Raw genomic sequence first — 17,211 nt, 5'->3', positions numbered from 1 at the left:
GTCGTTCAGATATCTAGACGGTCCGTCCCTCGTGACGATCTTCAGGAGTGAAGTGCTTTCCCATCTGGAGTACTGTCACCCCATCTGGTCCCCGAGATATGCTAGGGACTGTCAGTTGGTTGAAAATGTTCAAAGGAGGGCCGCCAAACTGGTGCCTGCACTTCGGCATCTCAGCTACCCTGAGAGATTGGAGCGCCTGAACTTGCCTAGCTTATACTACAGACGGGCAAGGGGGGACCTAGTTGAGGTTTATAAGCATCTCAGGGGGCACTACTCAGTTGAGTGTCCTTACTTGGAGCTGGCGGACGCTTGCCCCACAAGGGGTCACAGCTCAAGATTGAAGAAGCTGCAAGTCCGGAAAACCGTGAGGGCAAACTTTTTCGGAGTGAGGGTTGTAAACTCTTGGAACAATCTACCAGAGAGTGTTGTGACGGCACCGAGTGTGAGCTCTTTCAAGAGAAGACTTGACCAACACTGGAGTGGGTTCAGGTACATTCAGGAGCCGGTGCATGCCCAGTATTTGCCAACAGTGCGTGACAGAGACGTGACCGATCGCCCGGGCAGCTAGCGAGCCGACCTTTTGGTGAAGAATATAAAGGAAAAGAGACGTGACCGATCGCCCAAGCGGCTAACAAGCCGATCAGTGGCGAAGAGGATAAAAGTAAAAAAAAAAGTAAAAGTAACCACTTGTGAACTGGGTCCACACTCTGCTGAATAAAATTGTCTGGCATTAGCTGAATAAAATATTAAAAGTGGTTTCCAAATACAGGGTAGTGAGGAGGTTAAAAAGGAAAAAAGCATTGTAGATGAATGCAAATGCTCGGTTCTTAATTTCCCGAAATAACTTGGCGCCATCGGCAAACATTTGTATGGAGGAGTGTGTGTGGTATGAGGAACTCCAGAGACAACCATTTTGTGATATAGAATATTATTGATATGGATATGTATTTTTGTAAGCTTCGAGGAGGAAAACGTAATTATGTCTTGTGAATCCGCGCTAGAACGAATATGGGGGGGAGAGACGCCATGGCGTTGTTTACATCCCGGGGCCCAGTAGCAGGTATGTCCCACGTATTTCTTTGCTCTGTTAGAGTGTGTTTGATAGATTGAGTATAATAAATGTTATATGAAGAATGTGATGATCTCGTGGAGGTAGTTTGTAAGCCAGAATAAGGCTAATTCTAGCGTTGCTCTCCAGACATTCACCCTGGAGTGAGTCTACACCACGGGTTTATTATGTATTGTTTAATTCCTACTACTGTGTGGTACCCATATGACAACAGTTGATGCTTGTTTTGTATGTATAATAACTAGTTATGTCTGATCTAGGTCCCAGCCTCTTCCTTCTCGGGTGATTTCTAGAGTAAATAATTGAGAGAAGACTACAAGTGTGTCCCATCCCTGAATTGGGAGTTCCCTGCTTTGTGCTTTTAAGTCAGGCCAACAGGTTGAGACACAAGCTGTTTTGGTCAGGACTTGAGGATGTTGACCAGAGTCCGCTAATATCCTTCAATATTTAGGTAAGTAGAAGGAACTCTTTTTTTTGTTCCATGTATTTTGATAATATATAACAAATTAACTTCCTAATGGCATGAAAGAAGTTATTGTAGGTCGTAGTTATGGCGGAAGACGTGAGGGGACAGCCCCGCCTACTGTAAATGATTCATCGCCTTTAACCAATAATTCGTATATCTATGATAATAATTATATACATTGGTCATGTAATTGGTGAAAGATTTATATTTGTACTGTAATATCCATGTAGATACTGTTTTAGTTAATGGATACAGATGGTTGCCACTTTATTTACGGTAAGAAATTAAAGTTAATCTTATATTTAACGGGTATAAAGGTATTCTTGGAAGAGATGACTAAAACCAGCAGGTGTTGTTCAATTTCTTTCATTTTTTCAATATGTTCTTACCATTATGATATATTTTAAAATCTAGGTGACATTTACTAGAACCTATTAAAACCTGATATATTTATATAGTTTTATTTATGACTTGTGTAAGTTTTATAATTTATTTAGTGAATTTTCGATCTTGCACTGGTATTTCTCTCACTGTTATTAATATGTTTTTCGTAATGTTTAGACAATCTAAAACATTTTTCTTTTGTGACATTTCCGCCGGAAATTAAGGATAACCGAGATATTAATTTTTCAATATTATTAGATTTGGTCATTCACGAGTGTTGTCATTTGTTGTTTACGTCTCACAGAGGTCTGACCGCCCGTCGCGCAGTGCTCCTTACCTCCGTGTTGGATTCTTAAGCATCTACAGCGCATGTGTGGGGGGTGGTGTGGGATTTTCTTATTGGCTATAGGAGACTTATAATTGGGCGAGAGTTTTACGTCAATTGCAGATTTTCGTCGGAAAAATAGTGTTAGGTTAGTTAAGGTTAGGTTTGGATTTGTTAGTTTGTTGGTTTTTTATTTATGTGATTTACCCAAAGAACTATTGATTTCCGGCTGAAATTAATATTAAATTTGTTCGAAACTCATCGAGTAACACTGAAAAAACATATTTTTAATATCTGAACAAAGACCGGTGCATTTGTGAAAATTTACCATTTATTTTACACAGTGTTACAGACACCTGCTCCAAGTGATACGCCATGACAGAAGTGTTCCAGTTCGGCCTCGTGCCCATCGCTTGTCGTGCCCGGAATGAGGACCGCAGCCGTGAGTACCGACCTATATGAAGTTAAATAGCACTTGCCTGGCAGGTAAATTGCCATCTAATTTTCAAACTGAGTTTTATCGGTATCACTTTTCTAGAAGAAGTTTTTGTAATATTTGATGATCTCCCACCAATCACATTTCAGGATGCAATCATTCTGCTAAGTTCTAAAATAGATATGTTAGGTCTCACCATTACCTATAATATGTCATGGAAGCCACACGTCCACAACATTGCTAAAACTGCCTTCCGAAAGCTGGGAATGCTGTACAGATGCCGTAGCTACTTTACTCCTGAGCAGTTGCTTCAGTTTATAAGAGATTCATTTGTCCTAACTTGGAGTACTGTGCTCATATCGAGGGTGGCTCTTCTTCTGTCCAACTGTTAGATAAGGTGGAATCAAAGGCATTTCATCTTATTGACTCTCCTCCTTTAATTGATAATCTTTCATCCCTTTCTCTTTGCTTCAATGTTGCTTCACTCTCTTTTTACAGGTACTTTAATGGCCAATGTTTGGTGGATTTGGCATCCCGTGTACTGCCGGCAAGGCCGTGGACTTGTAACGCTCGTATTGCCCGTGGTGCCCACAGTTTCTCTGTGGGCAATTCAATTTCTTTTTACTCTTATTTTTTTTGCCCCCTAGGCCCCATTGTGGTTCAATGACCTGTTGCTGGGTGGCCTATTCCCCGTAAAAAAATAAAAAATAAAAATAAAAAATAACTGCAACCACAGAATTCTGGAAGATTAGATTAGGTTATTCTTTGGTTACTGTAATCTGCAATTTTACCTAAGTTTTCAGCCAGACAGCTGTCATAATACAGCATAATCACTGGGGGGGGGTTCAGTCCTCTTTTTTATACCTGAGCAGGACTGGTTTCCTCTTCTGGTCATAACATGTTCAAAGCTTCTGATCTCTCCCAGTTTGTACCAGAAAGTAGGTGGAGTTAATTTTATTTTATTTATTTTTTTCATTGTTAGGTTTAGATTTTATTTAGCTACTTAGCTTCTCTGTAGTTTTGTTTTGTTTCTCTAGTTTTGCAACCTCAGTGCATGTGTGTGTATTTCTTACAGAAGTGGCATTGAGTCTCAACAACAATGAAGTGAATATATATGGCAGAGCTGCATCAGAGTGGAAGCTTCAGGAAACACTCCAGGGTCATGATCTGCGTGTCACAGGCATTGACTGGGCTCCCAGCACCAATCGCATTGTTACATGTGGAGCAGTAAGTTTACTGTGTATTTATTTAACCTTTTCATGTGGTTAAGGCATAAATAATTTAAGACTTTAACTTTATCTTTTTTGGTTCAGTTAGTTTTGTATTGTAGCATATACATTTTTTCACTCGGCCCTTAACATACGCTGGTGTTAGGTTTGAGAGATACCCGTGAATGTTAAAAATCCGTGTACTTTTGCCCCCCCCCCTGAAAAACCCCTGGCCCCCCATGTCCTTATTTACCATATATACCTGTGTGTAGTTCGAGTTTTTAAGACCAAATTATTTGGCAAAAAATTGGAGGTCAACCTCTAAACGGGTAATAGTTTCGTTAGGTTGAAAGATATTTACCAGTAACTACCAGTAAACTATGGAAACGACGCACCACCGGCTGTGAGTGTCGGTACAGTTGCCAGGGCAGATCTCTTGCGTCATCATAGGAAGCCCAAAGTAGCCAAATGCATGGTATGGTATACACAGGACGATGTAAAACAAAGTATTCATTTTTTTAAAGTTTATTTATAGATACTGTACATCAATTTTTGTTCATTACATTTGAAACATCAATCTTTGTTAATTAAATTTGAAACAAGTATAGTAGTTTTGTTGAAACGTAATGTACAGTATTTAATATTAAAATGCAAAAAGAGCTATAAAATCAATTAATACTGTACACCCGTAATGTACTGGCTGGCATCTCCACTCGTCCCTGCTGCCGCCAGTCACCGCTCGTCCCCGCTCTATGCCTCCGCCTCCTCCACATCGTCACTACTGTTGTATTAAAATAATATTCTATCCTAATTCACTTGAATAAATACTACAATACCATATTTCTGAATATTTTCATTAAAATCCATCAAAATCATTTTCCTTGTCATCGTCTTAAGCACCAAACAGCTCTTCCCAGTCTTCTCCTTGAACAGGGCTAGAGGGTACGTGTTTTTCAAATCGTTTTCAATTAAAAAAATGTTACAGCACATGTATATTTTACCTAAACTGCACCTGAATGAATATATTCTCAGAAAAAAAAAATAGTTGTGCTGAAACGTGGTGTATTTCAATGTAAAATAGGATAAAATACATGATGAAAACAAAAGACTTTACCTAACCTTCCGATGTTCAAGATATGTTACTCGTTTTTTTAATAGTTTTTGGTTTAAATACTGTTATATTACAATGATATTCTATTCATACTGTGCTTGATATACTACATTCACGGAAATGTAATATTTTTGCTGAAATGACGTCCGTATTACAGTGGAAAGTGGGATAAAATCGTGACGAAAACAATGACTTTCGCTTTCTTTCGTTCAAAAGATGTTACCGTAATCGCTTTTCGAATGGTTTTCAGTAAAAAAACTGTTGCATCACAAGTGAATTAGGATTGAATATTATTGTATTACAACAGTTTTTTAACTGAAAACCATTCAAAAAGAGATTACGGTAACATCTTTTGAACGAAAGAAAGTGAAAGTCATTGCTTTCGTCACTTTCCACTGTAATACCTGCGTCATTTCGGCAAAATATTACATTTCCATATTCTCAGAAATAAATAGTAGTTTTGCTGAAACGTGGTGTATTTCAATGTAAATTAGGATAAACTACACGAAAACAAAAGACTTTACCTAACCTTCCGATGTTCAAGATATGTTACTCGTTTTTTTAATAGTTTTCGATTAAAATATTCTTATATTAGTGATATTCTATTCATACTGTGCTTGATATAATACATTCACAGAAATGTAATATTTTTGCAACTACAATGCTGATGTCAACACAAGCGTGGTTACAGCGAGACTGACTGAGTGAGGGAGAGCTATGCGTGTGTGTGTGTGAGGTTGCAGGAGCGGGCGGTGTCCCGTGTTCGGTGCCGCGTGCGAGTTGAATGGCGCGCGATTTGAATGTACTTCAATTACTTCAATGTACAGAATATTCCTCCGGCGGGGCAATCCGCGTATTTGCAAATCCGTGTATGCTAAACCAGCGTATGTTAAGGGCCAACTGTGTGTGTGTGTATATATATATATATATATATATATATATATATATATATATATATATATATATATATATATATATATATATATATATATATATATATATATATATATATATATATATATATATATATATTTTTAACAGTGCATGAGTTTTTAAATGCCACATTGACGTTCCAGGTTTTTAGTTGTAAAGGAATTTGAGAAAAATTTTTGTGAAATGGTAATACTAAGAGATTCTTATGGTCATGGGTGGGCTTGGGATTGGTTCTATAGAAAGATTTCTTAGTAATGTTAAGGCATTTGTCTATGAAAGATCTAGGGTACTGAAGGTTCAAGCCAATATTATAGATATATTTATATTCCTCATCAATAAATTCCGGGCTGCAAATTCTCAAAGCACATAAAAACAATGATGAAAATATTGACTGTTTGACTATTATGGTGGGCAGAATAATAATGAATGTATGAACACACATGAGTAGGTTTCCTATAAATACTGAACTTAAAGGTGTTACCTATTCTGTGGATCAGACAGTCTAGTAAAGGCAATTTACAGTCATGCTCTAATTCCACAGTGAATTTGAGCAAGGGGGCTAAGTTGTTAAGTTGTGGCAGTTGAAAAGAAACTATTAAGTAATATTTTACCACCTTCAGCAGTCTGGTTTAGATATGTTGATGATGTATTATGTCTCTGGCCATGTAATGAGGACCTAAAAGCATTCCTGCCACAACTTAACAACTTAGCCCCCTCGATCAAATTCACTGTGGAATTAGAGCCACATTTTATCAAAAGCTTTTGATACGTCTCTGAGAACAATATTGCACTGGTTTTTATTGCTGACGGCGTTAGCTATTGATTCTCAAATTAATGCAATAGCCGTGTTTGTGCCTCGGTTCTTTCGGAATCCGTGTTGTCTGGGGTTATATTTGTTTTCCTGTTCTAGATAGTTTCTGAGTCTGCTGTTGACTATTTTTTCTAGTATTTTTCCTGGTGTTTCTAATAAGGATATAGGTCTGGGGAAGTGTCCTGTTGCTAGTGAAGCGTTAAAGATCTGTGGGTATGTTTTGAAGGACTGTTTTGTTTGTCTGACTTAGTCCAGGTGCTTTATTTTTAAAAGTGGTTATTATGTTTCTTATGTCTTTGTGGTGATTGGCAAGGTTAATGTGTCTGCACTGATTAGTATGTTGAGGTCTATTGTTCTTGGTGGTTGCCATTTCTGTGTGTTTAGTGTAAAGTGTGTTGTTACCATCTGTTCTGTTACTCTACAATAGTTTCTGTTTCTTCTTCTGTCATTTTATATATGTTGCTCCAGAAATTTCTGAAGATCAGTTCTTTTTCTACAGATTCTCTAGCTTTTACCCCGTTGTCGTCTATAAGATGGCTGTTATCTATGGATTTAGTGCCCATTAGTTTTTTATTTTACTCCAGAAAAATTTTGGGTTGTGATAATCGGCCTCTGTGTTTGTGATTATCTGGTTCCATTTGTCGTTGTGTGATTGTTTACATATTTCTTTCAGCTCTTCCTTTAGGTTTCTGAAGAGAGTTATTGTTTCTTGGTTCCAGCCGTGAGTATTTGTATGTTCTAGTATATTATTCAGTCTTGTCTGGATTATCTTCTGTTCGTGTGTTAATTGTGCGTGGGGTAGTGTGCGGTAAGTTGTTTTGGGGTTGTTATTTTCCATGGCTGTGGTGACTTTAGAGTACCATGTTTCCAGGGCTATGTCAATGTCTGCTGTGTTTTTATGTTGATGTATTTGTTCGTTTGTGTTGAGTTCTGCCTTAAAACCCTCCCAGTTTGCTCTGTTGAAAGAGAATCTAGGGATGGAGGGGATTTGTATTGGTGATGTTTATAGAGTGATAATTATGGGCAGGTGATCGCTAGTGGTGGTTGGTCCAGGTTTCATGTGTGAATTCAAATGGTGGTGTCTATTGGTCAAAACCATATCCGGCTTCCCGGTGCTTCCTGCAGCTATGTAGGTTTCGAAATCTGGGCCCAGGTGTGTGCTGTTGCCGTTTTCTAATAGGTCGTGTATAATCTTCCCCCTTGGGTTTCTGGTTCTGTGTCCGAGTATGGTGTGTGTCGCATTTAAGTTTCCTATAAAATACTGTATGCTGGTGTGTTACGTCTCATTAGTTTTAGTAAGTCGCCGGTCGGGAATGTTTGTCGTCGGCAAGGTAAATATGTTGTTCCGATTGTTATTGGGCCTTTAGTTGTGTTGATTTCGACTGCTAAGAAGTAGGTTTGGAAATTGTCTATGAGTGTATGTTCAGTTGATGTGTGTAATAGTTGAAGAGTTTTATTTTGTCACTGTTTTTCCGTCGGTGTGAGTTTATGAGAATTATGTCTGGGTCTATGCTGTTGTATATGTTTGTCAGTTCTGTTTTTCTTGTATGTGTCCAGGCCAGGACGTTGTGTTGTATTATTTTCTGTGTTCTGTTTTGCGTAATCGTGGGTCGCATGAACTTGACGCGTGTTGTTCGGTTGCTTGGGTCTCTCCGGGGGAGTCTCTCTCTCTCTTCTCCTTCAGTCCTGTTCTTATTTTCTTGAATTTTGATAAGTCTACGTTCTCGATTTTGTTGTATTTGCTGCTTATTTTTCCTCCACGTATTAGTGTTTCTATGAGTCCCTCTTCATATGTGTATTTGGTTGTTCCTTCTTTAATATCTTTTAACAATCTCTCATTTGTTACAGGGAGTTGACCGAGTAAAACCTGATTCCTATGCTGTCTCCGACGTCGGCCGGCCGTTGACCGGTGGGGTTCTCTCTACGTGGTCTTGCTGGTGTTGACTTAGCTGATTGGTTGGTTGTGTTCTCTAGGGTCTTGTGGTTATTTGGGAGTGGGTTGTATCCATTGCAGTCTCTGCTCCTGTGCAATTTTCTTGTTGTGTTATTTTATCTTCCCTTTCTTTGCTGGTGATTCCTAGACTGTTTTTGGTTATTATTTTGAAAATGTCTGCTGATGGGGCATTGTGTGGGAAGTTTACTTGTGGTAGGTTGTTCGCTGCAAACATTTCTCTGATAGTTTTTCCGAATGTTCCCGTGTTAGCCATGTTGATTATGTGGGCATGTATCGGTGTGGCTAGTATGGTGAAGGGTAGACCCTCGTTAAAACGGACCCCTTTAATCCCGATATCGGACGAAATCTGAATTAAGCGAGGGACTGTCCGTGTCAAATTTCTGGTTCTGGGATTGTCCAATAGATGGCGCGTGCGTGCCATCTGTAGTGTCTTGCAACTTTGTTATTGCAGCATAGGTTTTGGTTGGGTCAGTTTCTATATGTTTGTTCGATTTTTCCTTTTCCTTCATGTCTTTGATGATATCCTTCCTTACTGGGCATCGTGCTGCCAAAGTGCGGTGATGTCCTTTGCAGTTCGGGCATTTTGAATTTTCATTACGTGTGTCTTTAACTTCCATATTTTCATACGTGGTACAGTTTTGTATCAACTGTGGTCAGGTCTTCTTCATGAGAGTACTCTTTGTACAGCACAGCTTAAGCATTCATTAGTTATTTTTGACAGATAAATAGTTATAAAGGATAGATCCTGAAATCCTGTTTGATAATAGAGCCTAAAAGAATTAATGAGATCCCATCCTCCTCCTTTGATGTCATCATAAGAGGTCAGTGGATTATGTGGGGTTGATTCTTCTTCCCGCTCAGTGATAAAGTCTGACAAGTAAATAATTGGTACTCATGTGCTGTGAAACCTTGAGAGTGATTTCCATACCTTCCAAGCCACCATGGACAACCTTGCCTTGTCAAACATCTGATCATGGGACATGGTTAGGGGGAAGTTGGCTGATGGTCAGTTTAGCCCTAATCACTCTAGTTTAGAGCTTCCAAGGGTTCCAAGCCCTCAAAGTTTGGTGGACACATTTACAACTTAATCTTTATGATGTTATTAAAAGACATTATGCAGCTTAGAGAGCTGCCATCAGGTAATCATGGCTAATGCACACAACTGTGGGAAATAGACATGAAATGTTGGATATGATTATGATGATATCAGCCTTTTCCTGCTATGGGTGGAGAGCAACTGAAACAAGTTGTCTTCTCTCCTTCTACTTTATAGTTAAGATTTCAATTGTGTTTAATTACCTGTTTCTGAAAGAGACTTTCTTGTTGCAGGTGACCTTCCTGGAAATTACCGAGACTTAGTGTGCTTTGAAAAAGTCTTCTGGAGAGTGGGTCCAGGACTTACACCTGCAAACTTCCTGTTTCTTGGGTTGAGGTGAGTGTTCTTCTTTACTGACAACATGTTTGTTTATTTCTGTGAATTAATATGTAGTAATATCTAGATAATATGCATGTTATAATAAAATTTTGGATAAAATTAGAGCAATGCAGTCATGGGGCGGGGCATCTTTTCTCACCTGAGAAAAAAATGCACTACAGATGCTCCTCTACTTGCGAAAGAGTTACATTCTTGAGTCTTGTTTGTAAGTCTAACTTTACTCCTGTAGATACCAAACTTATTGTAAAAACTGAAAAGATTATGGATATTTAGCCCAGCTATACCCTTTAATACAGCCTTAAAACCTGGCTCACTCTTCTCCTCTTAGGTAATGTTTGTTTTATCTGGAATTTTCTTCAAAATAATCCAGTCTCATCCACATTAAACACCTGTTCTGGCAGGTAACCCCCCTCATTGATGATGTTTGTTTCTCTGAAAATTTGTAAGTTGAACGTTCTTAAGTAGAGGAGCACCTTTATAGTGGTGTTTCCTTATTATTTCACACTATTATACTTAGCAATATTATAAATCTCTGGCTAATAATAGGGACGGAAAGATAAATACTGATAGGCAAATGAGTTTATTATTATTATTTTATTTTGGGGTGGTTTATGAGGGGGGGTGTAAGACGAGTGTTGTTTTTGGTGATCATTAACTTGTTTTACAGTATTAGTCCACAATAATAAGAAAATTTGGAAGAAAAAATTCGGTTATTGTTGGGGTTGAGGCAACTAGATATGTCTGATTACAGCAAATGTGTTATTGTCAATTTGTAGGTGAAAGATTTTATCCTCAATAGATGTAGGTTAACATTACACCTGGAGGCAAATGCCTAAAGAAGGAAGGATATTCCTTTTAGTTGTGTGAAAAAATATTAAAGAAAGTATATTATCATAAGTTTTCTTTTACAGAAAAGATGTATACTACTCCCACGAGGAAAGAACGACTATCTTTGATTATATCGTCAAAACGAAGAGGTTTGGAGAGGTTAAAGACACAGTGTTTGGCAGGATATGGCCGAGGCCCAGGTAATACTACACCTCTTACTGCAGTACCTGTTCCTGTTATAGCACATGAACCATCATGTTTATTAATACTCTACTTGTTTTATGCATGCATACATACAGTCAGCCCTTAACATACGCGGGGGTTAGGTAAGAGAGATACCCATGAATGTTAAAAATCCGTGTACTTTTGCCTCCCCCCCTAAAAAACCCCTGGCCCCCCATGTCCTTATTTACCATATATACCTGTGTGTAGTTCGAGTTTTTAAGACTAAATTATTTGGCAAAAAATTAGGGGTCGACCTCTAAACGGCTAATAGTTTCGTTAGGTTGAAAAATATTTACCAGGAACTACCAGTAAACAATGGAAACGACGCACCACCGGCTGTGAGTGTCGGTACAGCTGCCAGGGCAGATATCTTGCATCATAATAGCAAGCCCAAAGTAACCAAATGCATGGTATGGTATACACAGGATGATGTAAAACAAAGTATTCATTTTTTAAAGTTTATTTATAGATACTGTACATAAATTTTTGTTCATTACATTTGAAACATCAATCTTTGTTAATTAAATTTGAAACAAAAGAAAACTACGATACCGTATTCTCATTAAAATATTACATCACAAGTATATTTTACCTTAACTGTGACTGAATGAATATATTCTCAGAAATAAATATGGAAATGTAATATTTTGGCTGAAATGACGTACATATTACAGTGGAAAGTGGGATAAAATCATGACAAAAACAATGACTCGCTTTCTTTCGTTGTTCGAAAGATTTTACCGTAATCGCATTTCGAATGGTTTTGAGTTAAAAAACTGTTGTACCGTACCGTATTACAATAATATTCTATCCTATCATTAGCCTCATAATCCCACAACTGAAAACCATTCGAAAAGTGATTACGGTAACATCTTTTGAACGAAAGAAAGCGAAAGTCATTGTTTTCGTCACAATTTTATCCCACTTTCCACTGTAATATGTATGTCATTTCAGCAAAAATATTACATTTCCATATTCTCAGAAATAAATAGTAGTTTTGTTGAAACGTAATGTACAGTATTTAATATTAAAATGCAAAAAGAGCTATAAAATCAATTAATACTATACATCCATAATGTACTGGCTGGCATCCCCACTCGTCCCTGCTGCCGCCAGTCACCGCACCTCCCCGCTCTATGCCTCCGCCTCCTCCACATCGTCACTACTGTTGTATTACAATAATATTCTATCCTAATTCACTTGAATAAGTACGACGATACCATATTTCTGAATATTTTCATTAAAATCCATCAAAATCTATTTCCTTGTCATCGTCTTAAGCACCAAAGAGCTCCTCCCAGTCTTCTCCTTGAACAGGGCTAGAGGGTACGTGTTTTTCGAATCGTTTTCAATTAAAAATTTTTACATCACATGTATATTTTACCTAAACTACGCCTGCATGAATATATTCTCAGAAATAAATAGTAGTTTTGCTGAAACGTGTTGTATTTCAATGTAAAATAGGATAAAATACATGACGAAAACAAAAGACTTTACCTAACCTTCCGATGTTCAAGATATGTTACTCGTTTTTTTAATAGTTTTTGGTTTAAATACTGTTATATTACAATGATATTTTATTCATACTGTGCTTGATATACTACATTCACGGAAATGTAATATTTTTGCTGAAATGACGTATGTATTACAGTGGAAAGTGGGATAAAATCGTGACGAAAACAATGACTTTCGCTTTGTTTCGTTCAAAAGATGTTACTGTAATGTAAATGGATCAAAATAAATGAAGAAATTTATGTAAATCTACCCAAAAATGCAGTTGAAAAACTTTTTATAAAATGTACTACAGTATTGTACACTAATGTACTACATTTTTTATATCTTGAGCAAAATATATGACGCTTATATTCAAATTAATCTCTGTCTTGCAAGGATTTCAGCAATGCAAATTATATTACAGTAAAAGTCCAAAAATCCGGATGCTAGAAATCCGGACCACCCGTGAATCCTGATTTTTTAGCAGGCTTTTGTGTGTATGTGCGCATGCGTGAGCGCCACAGCTGCACAGCGACAACAAGCGACCACGTGGTCGCCAATTTAAAACGAGCAATCAAACTGTGACAACATACCCTTTATAGGTCGACCCTGATTTTTTGATCAAGAAATCGTTAATTTATGATATTCCTCGTTTATAGTTTGACCCACGTTTTTGAGGGTAATGGAACAGCAAAACCTTCAGTAAAAACACTCTATGTCCTATAAACTGAGGCTCGCCGTGCCTGAAACACAAGTGCCGAAGGCAAATTGTTTACCATTTATTATTACGACACTTTACACTGAAACGCGGGTAGTTTCAACAAAAATATTGTATATTTCCATTCAAATATTTATTCAAGTCAATTAGGAGGGAATATTATTGTAATACAACAGTTTTTTAACTAAACCATTCGAAAAGCGATTTCGGTAACATCTTTTGAAGGAAAGAAAGCAAAAGTCATTGTTTTCGTCACGATTTTATCCCACTTTCCACTGTAATCTGTACGTAATTTTAGCAAAAATATTACATTTCGTGAATGTATTATATCAAGCACAGTATGAATAGAATATCATTGTAATATAACAGAATTTCATCCGAAAACTATTAAAAAAACGAGTAACATCTTAAGAACATCGGAAGCTTAGGAAAAGTCTTTTGTTTTCGTCATGTATTTTTATCCTATTTTACATTGAAATACATCACATTTCAGCAAAACTATTTATTTCCAAGAATATATTCATTCAGACGTGTGATGTAATAGTTTTTTAACTGAAAACGATTCGAAAAACACGTACCCTCTAGCCCCGTTCAAGGAGAGGACTGGGAGAAGCTGTTTGGTGCTGCAGACGATGACAAGGAAAATGATTTTGATGGATTTTAATGAAAATATTCAGAAATATGGTATTGTAGTATTTATTCAAGTCAATTAGGATAGAATATTATTGTAATACAACAGTTTTTTAACTGAAAACCATTCGAAAAGGGATTACGGTAACATCTTTTGAACGAAAGAAAGATAAAGTCATTGTTTTCGTCACGATTTTATCCAACTTTCCACTGTAATACGTACGCCATTTCAGCAAAAATATTACATTTCCGTGAATGCATTATATCAAGCACAGTATGAATAGAATACCGGTGTAACATAACATTATTTTCAGTCTTACTCTTTCCATTTACAGAGTACTGTACAAGCCCATGATAATGGCTCCTATAGTAGATAAACTTCGTTGTGTGAAGAGAAAGAATAATTCGTTGAAATTGAGTGACAAACTTGAAATAATTAAGAAACTAGAATGTGGTGTGAGCAATACTGTTCTAATGGAAACATACGACATTGGAAAGTCTACATTTTATGATATAAAAAAGGCAAAGAATAAAATTCTAGAATTCACAGCTTTTTCATTAAAACTGCTCGTTTTGGGACAGATGTTACCCTCACTAACAAACATGGCAGGTTTTCTGCAGGTACAATACTACAGTTTCCTCCCATACTGTACAGTTTTAACAGACCAACTGCCTAAACGGCTCATTACCGGTAATTACGACGTCGCTACGTGAATCCTAATTTAATGTTGACTCGGCCATAGTGAGCTTTAACATTTATGCCACTGATGAATGAGTCTTGATCACACACAACTATAAGGTGGCCTTCTCTTGCCACTCCATCTCTCCTCTGGCCTTTATTGTGTAAAAGCCAAGAATTATTATTGTGTGAGGATGTAGTGGATCTGAGGTGACAATGATAAATATTTTGGCGTTAAGTCGGTGGTGTGGTACTGTGCAGGTCTGACCCACCTGGTACAAACTACTGCAGGGAGTGAAGACCTTCCTTAAAAGGTTTAACTTGGCAGGATTCAGAAGGCCACAACACAGACGTCCTCAACGGCACTTGATGGTTTATAACGGCCATTTATTATTACTTACTTTTGACCTTGATGATGTGGTTCAGCCATTATCAGATGCAGGTCAGGAACACAAAGGACTGTTCCTCTATAATGCTCACTGAGTAAATGAGGATAGTTGCTTCAAGGCTCCACTGGGCAGATTGTTACCAGGTTTTATTTACAATTCTTAATTATTACATGGAATTATACATTTTCCACAATATATACTAAACTGTATACCTGTGTTGTCTATATACATGGTGAACTGTATACCTGGGTTGTCTATATTGTTTTAGCTGTGGTAAGATACCAAACTATCTCACTTGTTAACACTTGCCTGAACGAGTGTAGGTTAGTCGCTGGTACCTTCTGATGTCACCTTTGATGCAGCTGAGTGAGATATAGGGTCATCTCACGTCATGTCACCTTTGATGCAGCTGAGTGAGATATAGGGTCATCTCACGTCATGTTACCTTTGATACAGCTGAGTGAGATATAGGGTCATCTCACGTTGTAACGACCACGGTCTTACACGCCAGTTAGCGCCAAAGTCAAATGATTCGTATTACGCTCAATAGCTCACAAAACATGTAACTCGGCTTTCGTTTGAGTCCTCCATCTGAGGAGTCCGTTTTCTCATCACTTCAAGACACCTCAGCCCTCCGTTATCCCATTTTCTCTGACTTACTGAAACCAACCTCTCTATAAAATGAATTTGAGTGTGAGAGAGAACACCCTTGTTGTGAGTCAACTTAGATTGTCTGCTTACAGTTGGAACATTCAAGATCCATTATGAGTGGGGTAGAATGCTTCAACTGTCCTTATCGTTAGTAGAACGTGTCAAGTAAGTGAGTGTCGAGTTTGCCAGCTAGAATGACATATTTTATGTCGTCCGTGGGGGTATCCGTGAGTTTCTGATCGCGCCTGAAGTTATATCATTTTGTCGCCCCGACATCAGAGAATCTGATGTTTATAGTTTAATTAGTGTCAGTTGTCTATTTGAGAAAGTCATTAATCTCCTGAACTATTCTGTCAACTGGTATAATCTCCAAGATCTAGCGCCTCCCCGTGACTAGCTCCTTGTTTCGTCTCAGGCCTGAGCTTGCAGAATTAATGTTATCGACGTGTATATTCCACCTTTTCCTGGCAAGCTCAACCTCTGATTAGATTATATGAATAGACATAGGAAATTACCCTGATCAAGAACACCGGAGTTCATAACTAAGTATACAGTGATCCAAAATGATAGAGAAGTTATGTTGTTGGTAAGATCGACCCTTCTGGTATGAATATGGAGGCCCAAGCTGCCCAGCAGGTGCACATATATACCTCTACACGAGGGAGAATCACGCATTCGTGACTTCCTCAACGTCTCTCCAGGTATGTTAACGTGTGTTCCCGCCGCCTATTAATTCAGTTTAACTTAGTCAATTTTGGTGAATATCAGTGCTCATGTGTTAACATAGTGAATTCTGTGCCAATTAAGTCGAGTAACGTAGAGATTTAGATATTGTCTGAACCGTTGCCAGGCGTATGTTTTGTATAGTTGAAGTTAGACCTTTACGCATTCGTGACTTCCTCAACGTCTCTCCAGTGTGTTGAGCTGAATACTCATCGGCTAACGTGGGGCGGTAACCGGGTTGGACGATGCCGTTAATTCGACAGGACTGAACTGGGAAGTCCGTTTCCTGCAAATCAGGCGCCCACTCCCTGAGCTTGTGTCGGTCTACAACCGACCCCTAACAGCGATCTTCATTTGTTGTAGAGACCAGCGTTACCCTGGGGCACTCCTCACAGTTACATAGGCCTAAGTATTATGGTATCTTGTTTGGGGGATAACTAGCAGAAATATAGTATCCCAGGTTAAGTATTGAACCACTGAATGAGAGTTAAAAGTGCCATGTCGTTCCTTGTGAATTAACAGGAGGTATTGTATGCTGAGATAATTGTGGAGTTGTCCAGTGTGCTATGTATTCATGGGTAGTGACCATGAAATGATAATCTGAGAGTATAATGATATAACCAAGAAGTGAAGAGTTAATTTGCTACTTGGTAAGGTAAGACCTGAGGGTCCAGTGATATCTGGTGTATACCCAGTACTGAATATCATTTGGCAGAGTGACAATACCACAATTGTCGATTGA

General features: G+C 38.0%; 1 protein-coding gene across 4 annotated transcripts; it reads left to right on the top strand.

Moving 5' to 3' along the window:
- The first annotated feature begins 962 nt into the window (after positions 1–962).
- On the top strand, positions 963–16,708 carry LOC121855344 (actin-related protein 2/3 complex subunit 1A-like). 4 transcript variants are annotated; one of them, XR_006086776.1, is made up of 6 exons: positions 963–1,060; positions 1,330–1,520; positions 2,589–2,730; positions 3,756–3,907; positions 10,027–10,129; positions 11,044–11,097. XR_006086776.1 is itself a non-coding variant. In XM_042350239.1 (5 exons), exons 3-5 carry the CDS (start codon positions 2,620–2,622, stop codon positions 10,054–10,056), a joined length of 249 nt encoding a protein of 82 aa, XP_042206173.1. In that variant the 5' UTR covers positions 965–1,060; positions 1,330–1,520; positions 2,597–2,619; the 3' UTR covers positions 10,057–10,129. The 4 variants fall into 4 exon arrangements, 3 of the variants coding, with proteins under 3 accessions (XP_042206173.1, XP_042206171.1, XP_042206170.1); XM_042350239.1 differs by lacking the exon at positions 11,044–11,097 and having other exon boundaries at positions 965–1,060; positions 2,597–2,686; XM_042350237.1 differs by lacking the exon at positions 11,044–11,097 and having other exon boundaries at positions 965–1,060; positions 2,589–2,686.
- The last annotated feature ends 503 nt before the right edge of the window (positions 16,709–17,211 follow it).

Source organism: Homarus americanus, unplaced genomic scaffold (genome assembly GCF_018991925.1).
Source record: "Homarus americanus isolate GMGI-L3 unplaced genomic scaffold, GMGI_Hamer_2.0 scaffold57208, whole genome shotgun sequence".
Classification (NCBI taxonomy): domain Eukaryota; kingdom Metazoa; phylum Arthropoda; class Malacostraca; order Decapoda; family Nephropidae; genus Homarus; species Homarus americanus.
Note: the sequence above shows the minus strand (reverse complement) of the source record. Positions and strands in the feature narration are given on the sequence as shown.

What these genes read in the sequence shown, in the direction of transcription:
- LOC121855344 (XM_042350236.1), top strand. Translation starts at nt 1,009, where the DNA reads ATGGGGGGGAGAGACGCCATGGCGTTGTTTACATCCCGGGGCCCAGTA. An exon ending in ATCCCGGGGCCCAGTAGCAG is followed by an intron (nt 1,061 to 10,026) that starts GTATGTCCCACG and finishes TTCTTGTTGCAG; the next exon opens with GTGACCTTCCTGGAAATTAC. An exon ending in TTCCTGTTTCTTGGGTTGAG is followed by an intron (nt 10,130 to 11,043) that starts GTGAGTGTTCTT and finishes TTTCTTTTACAG; the next exon opens with AAAAGATGTATACTACTCCC.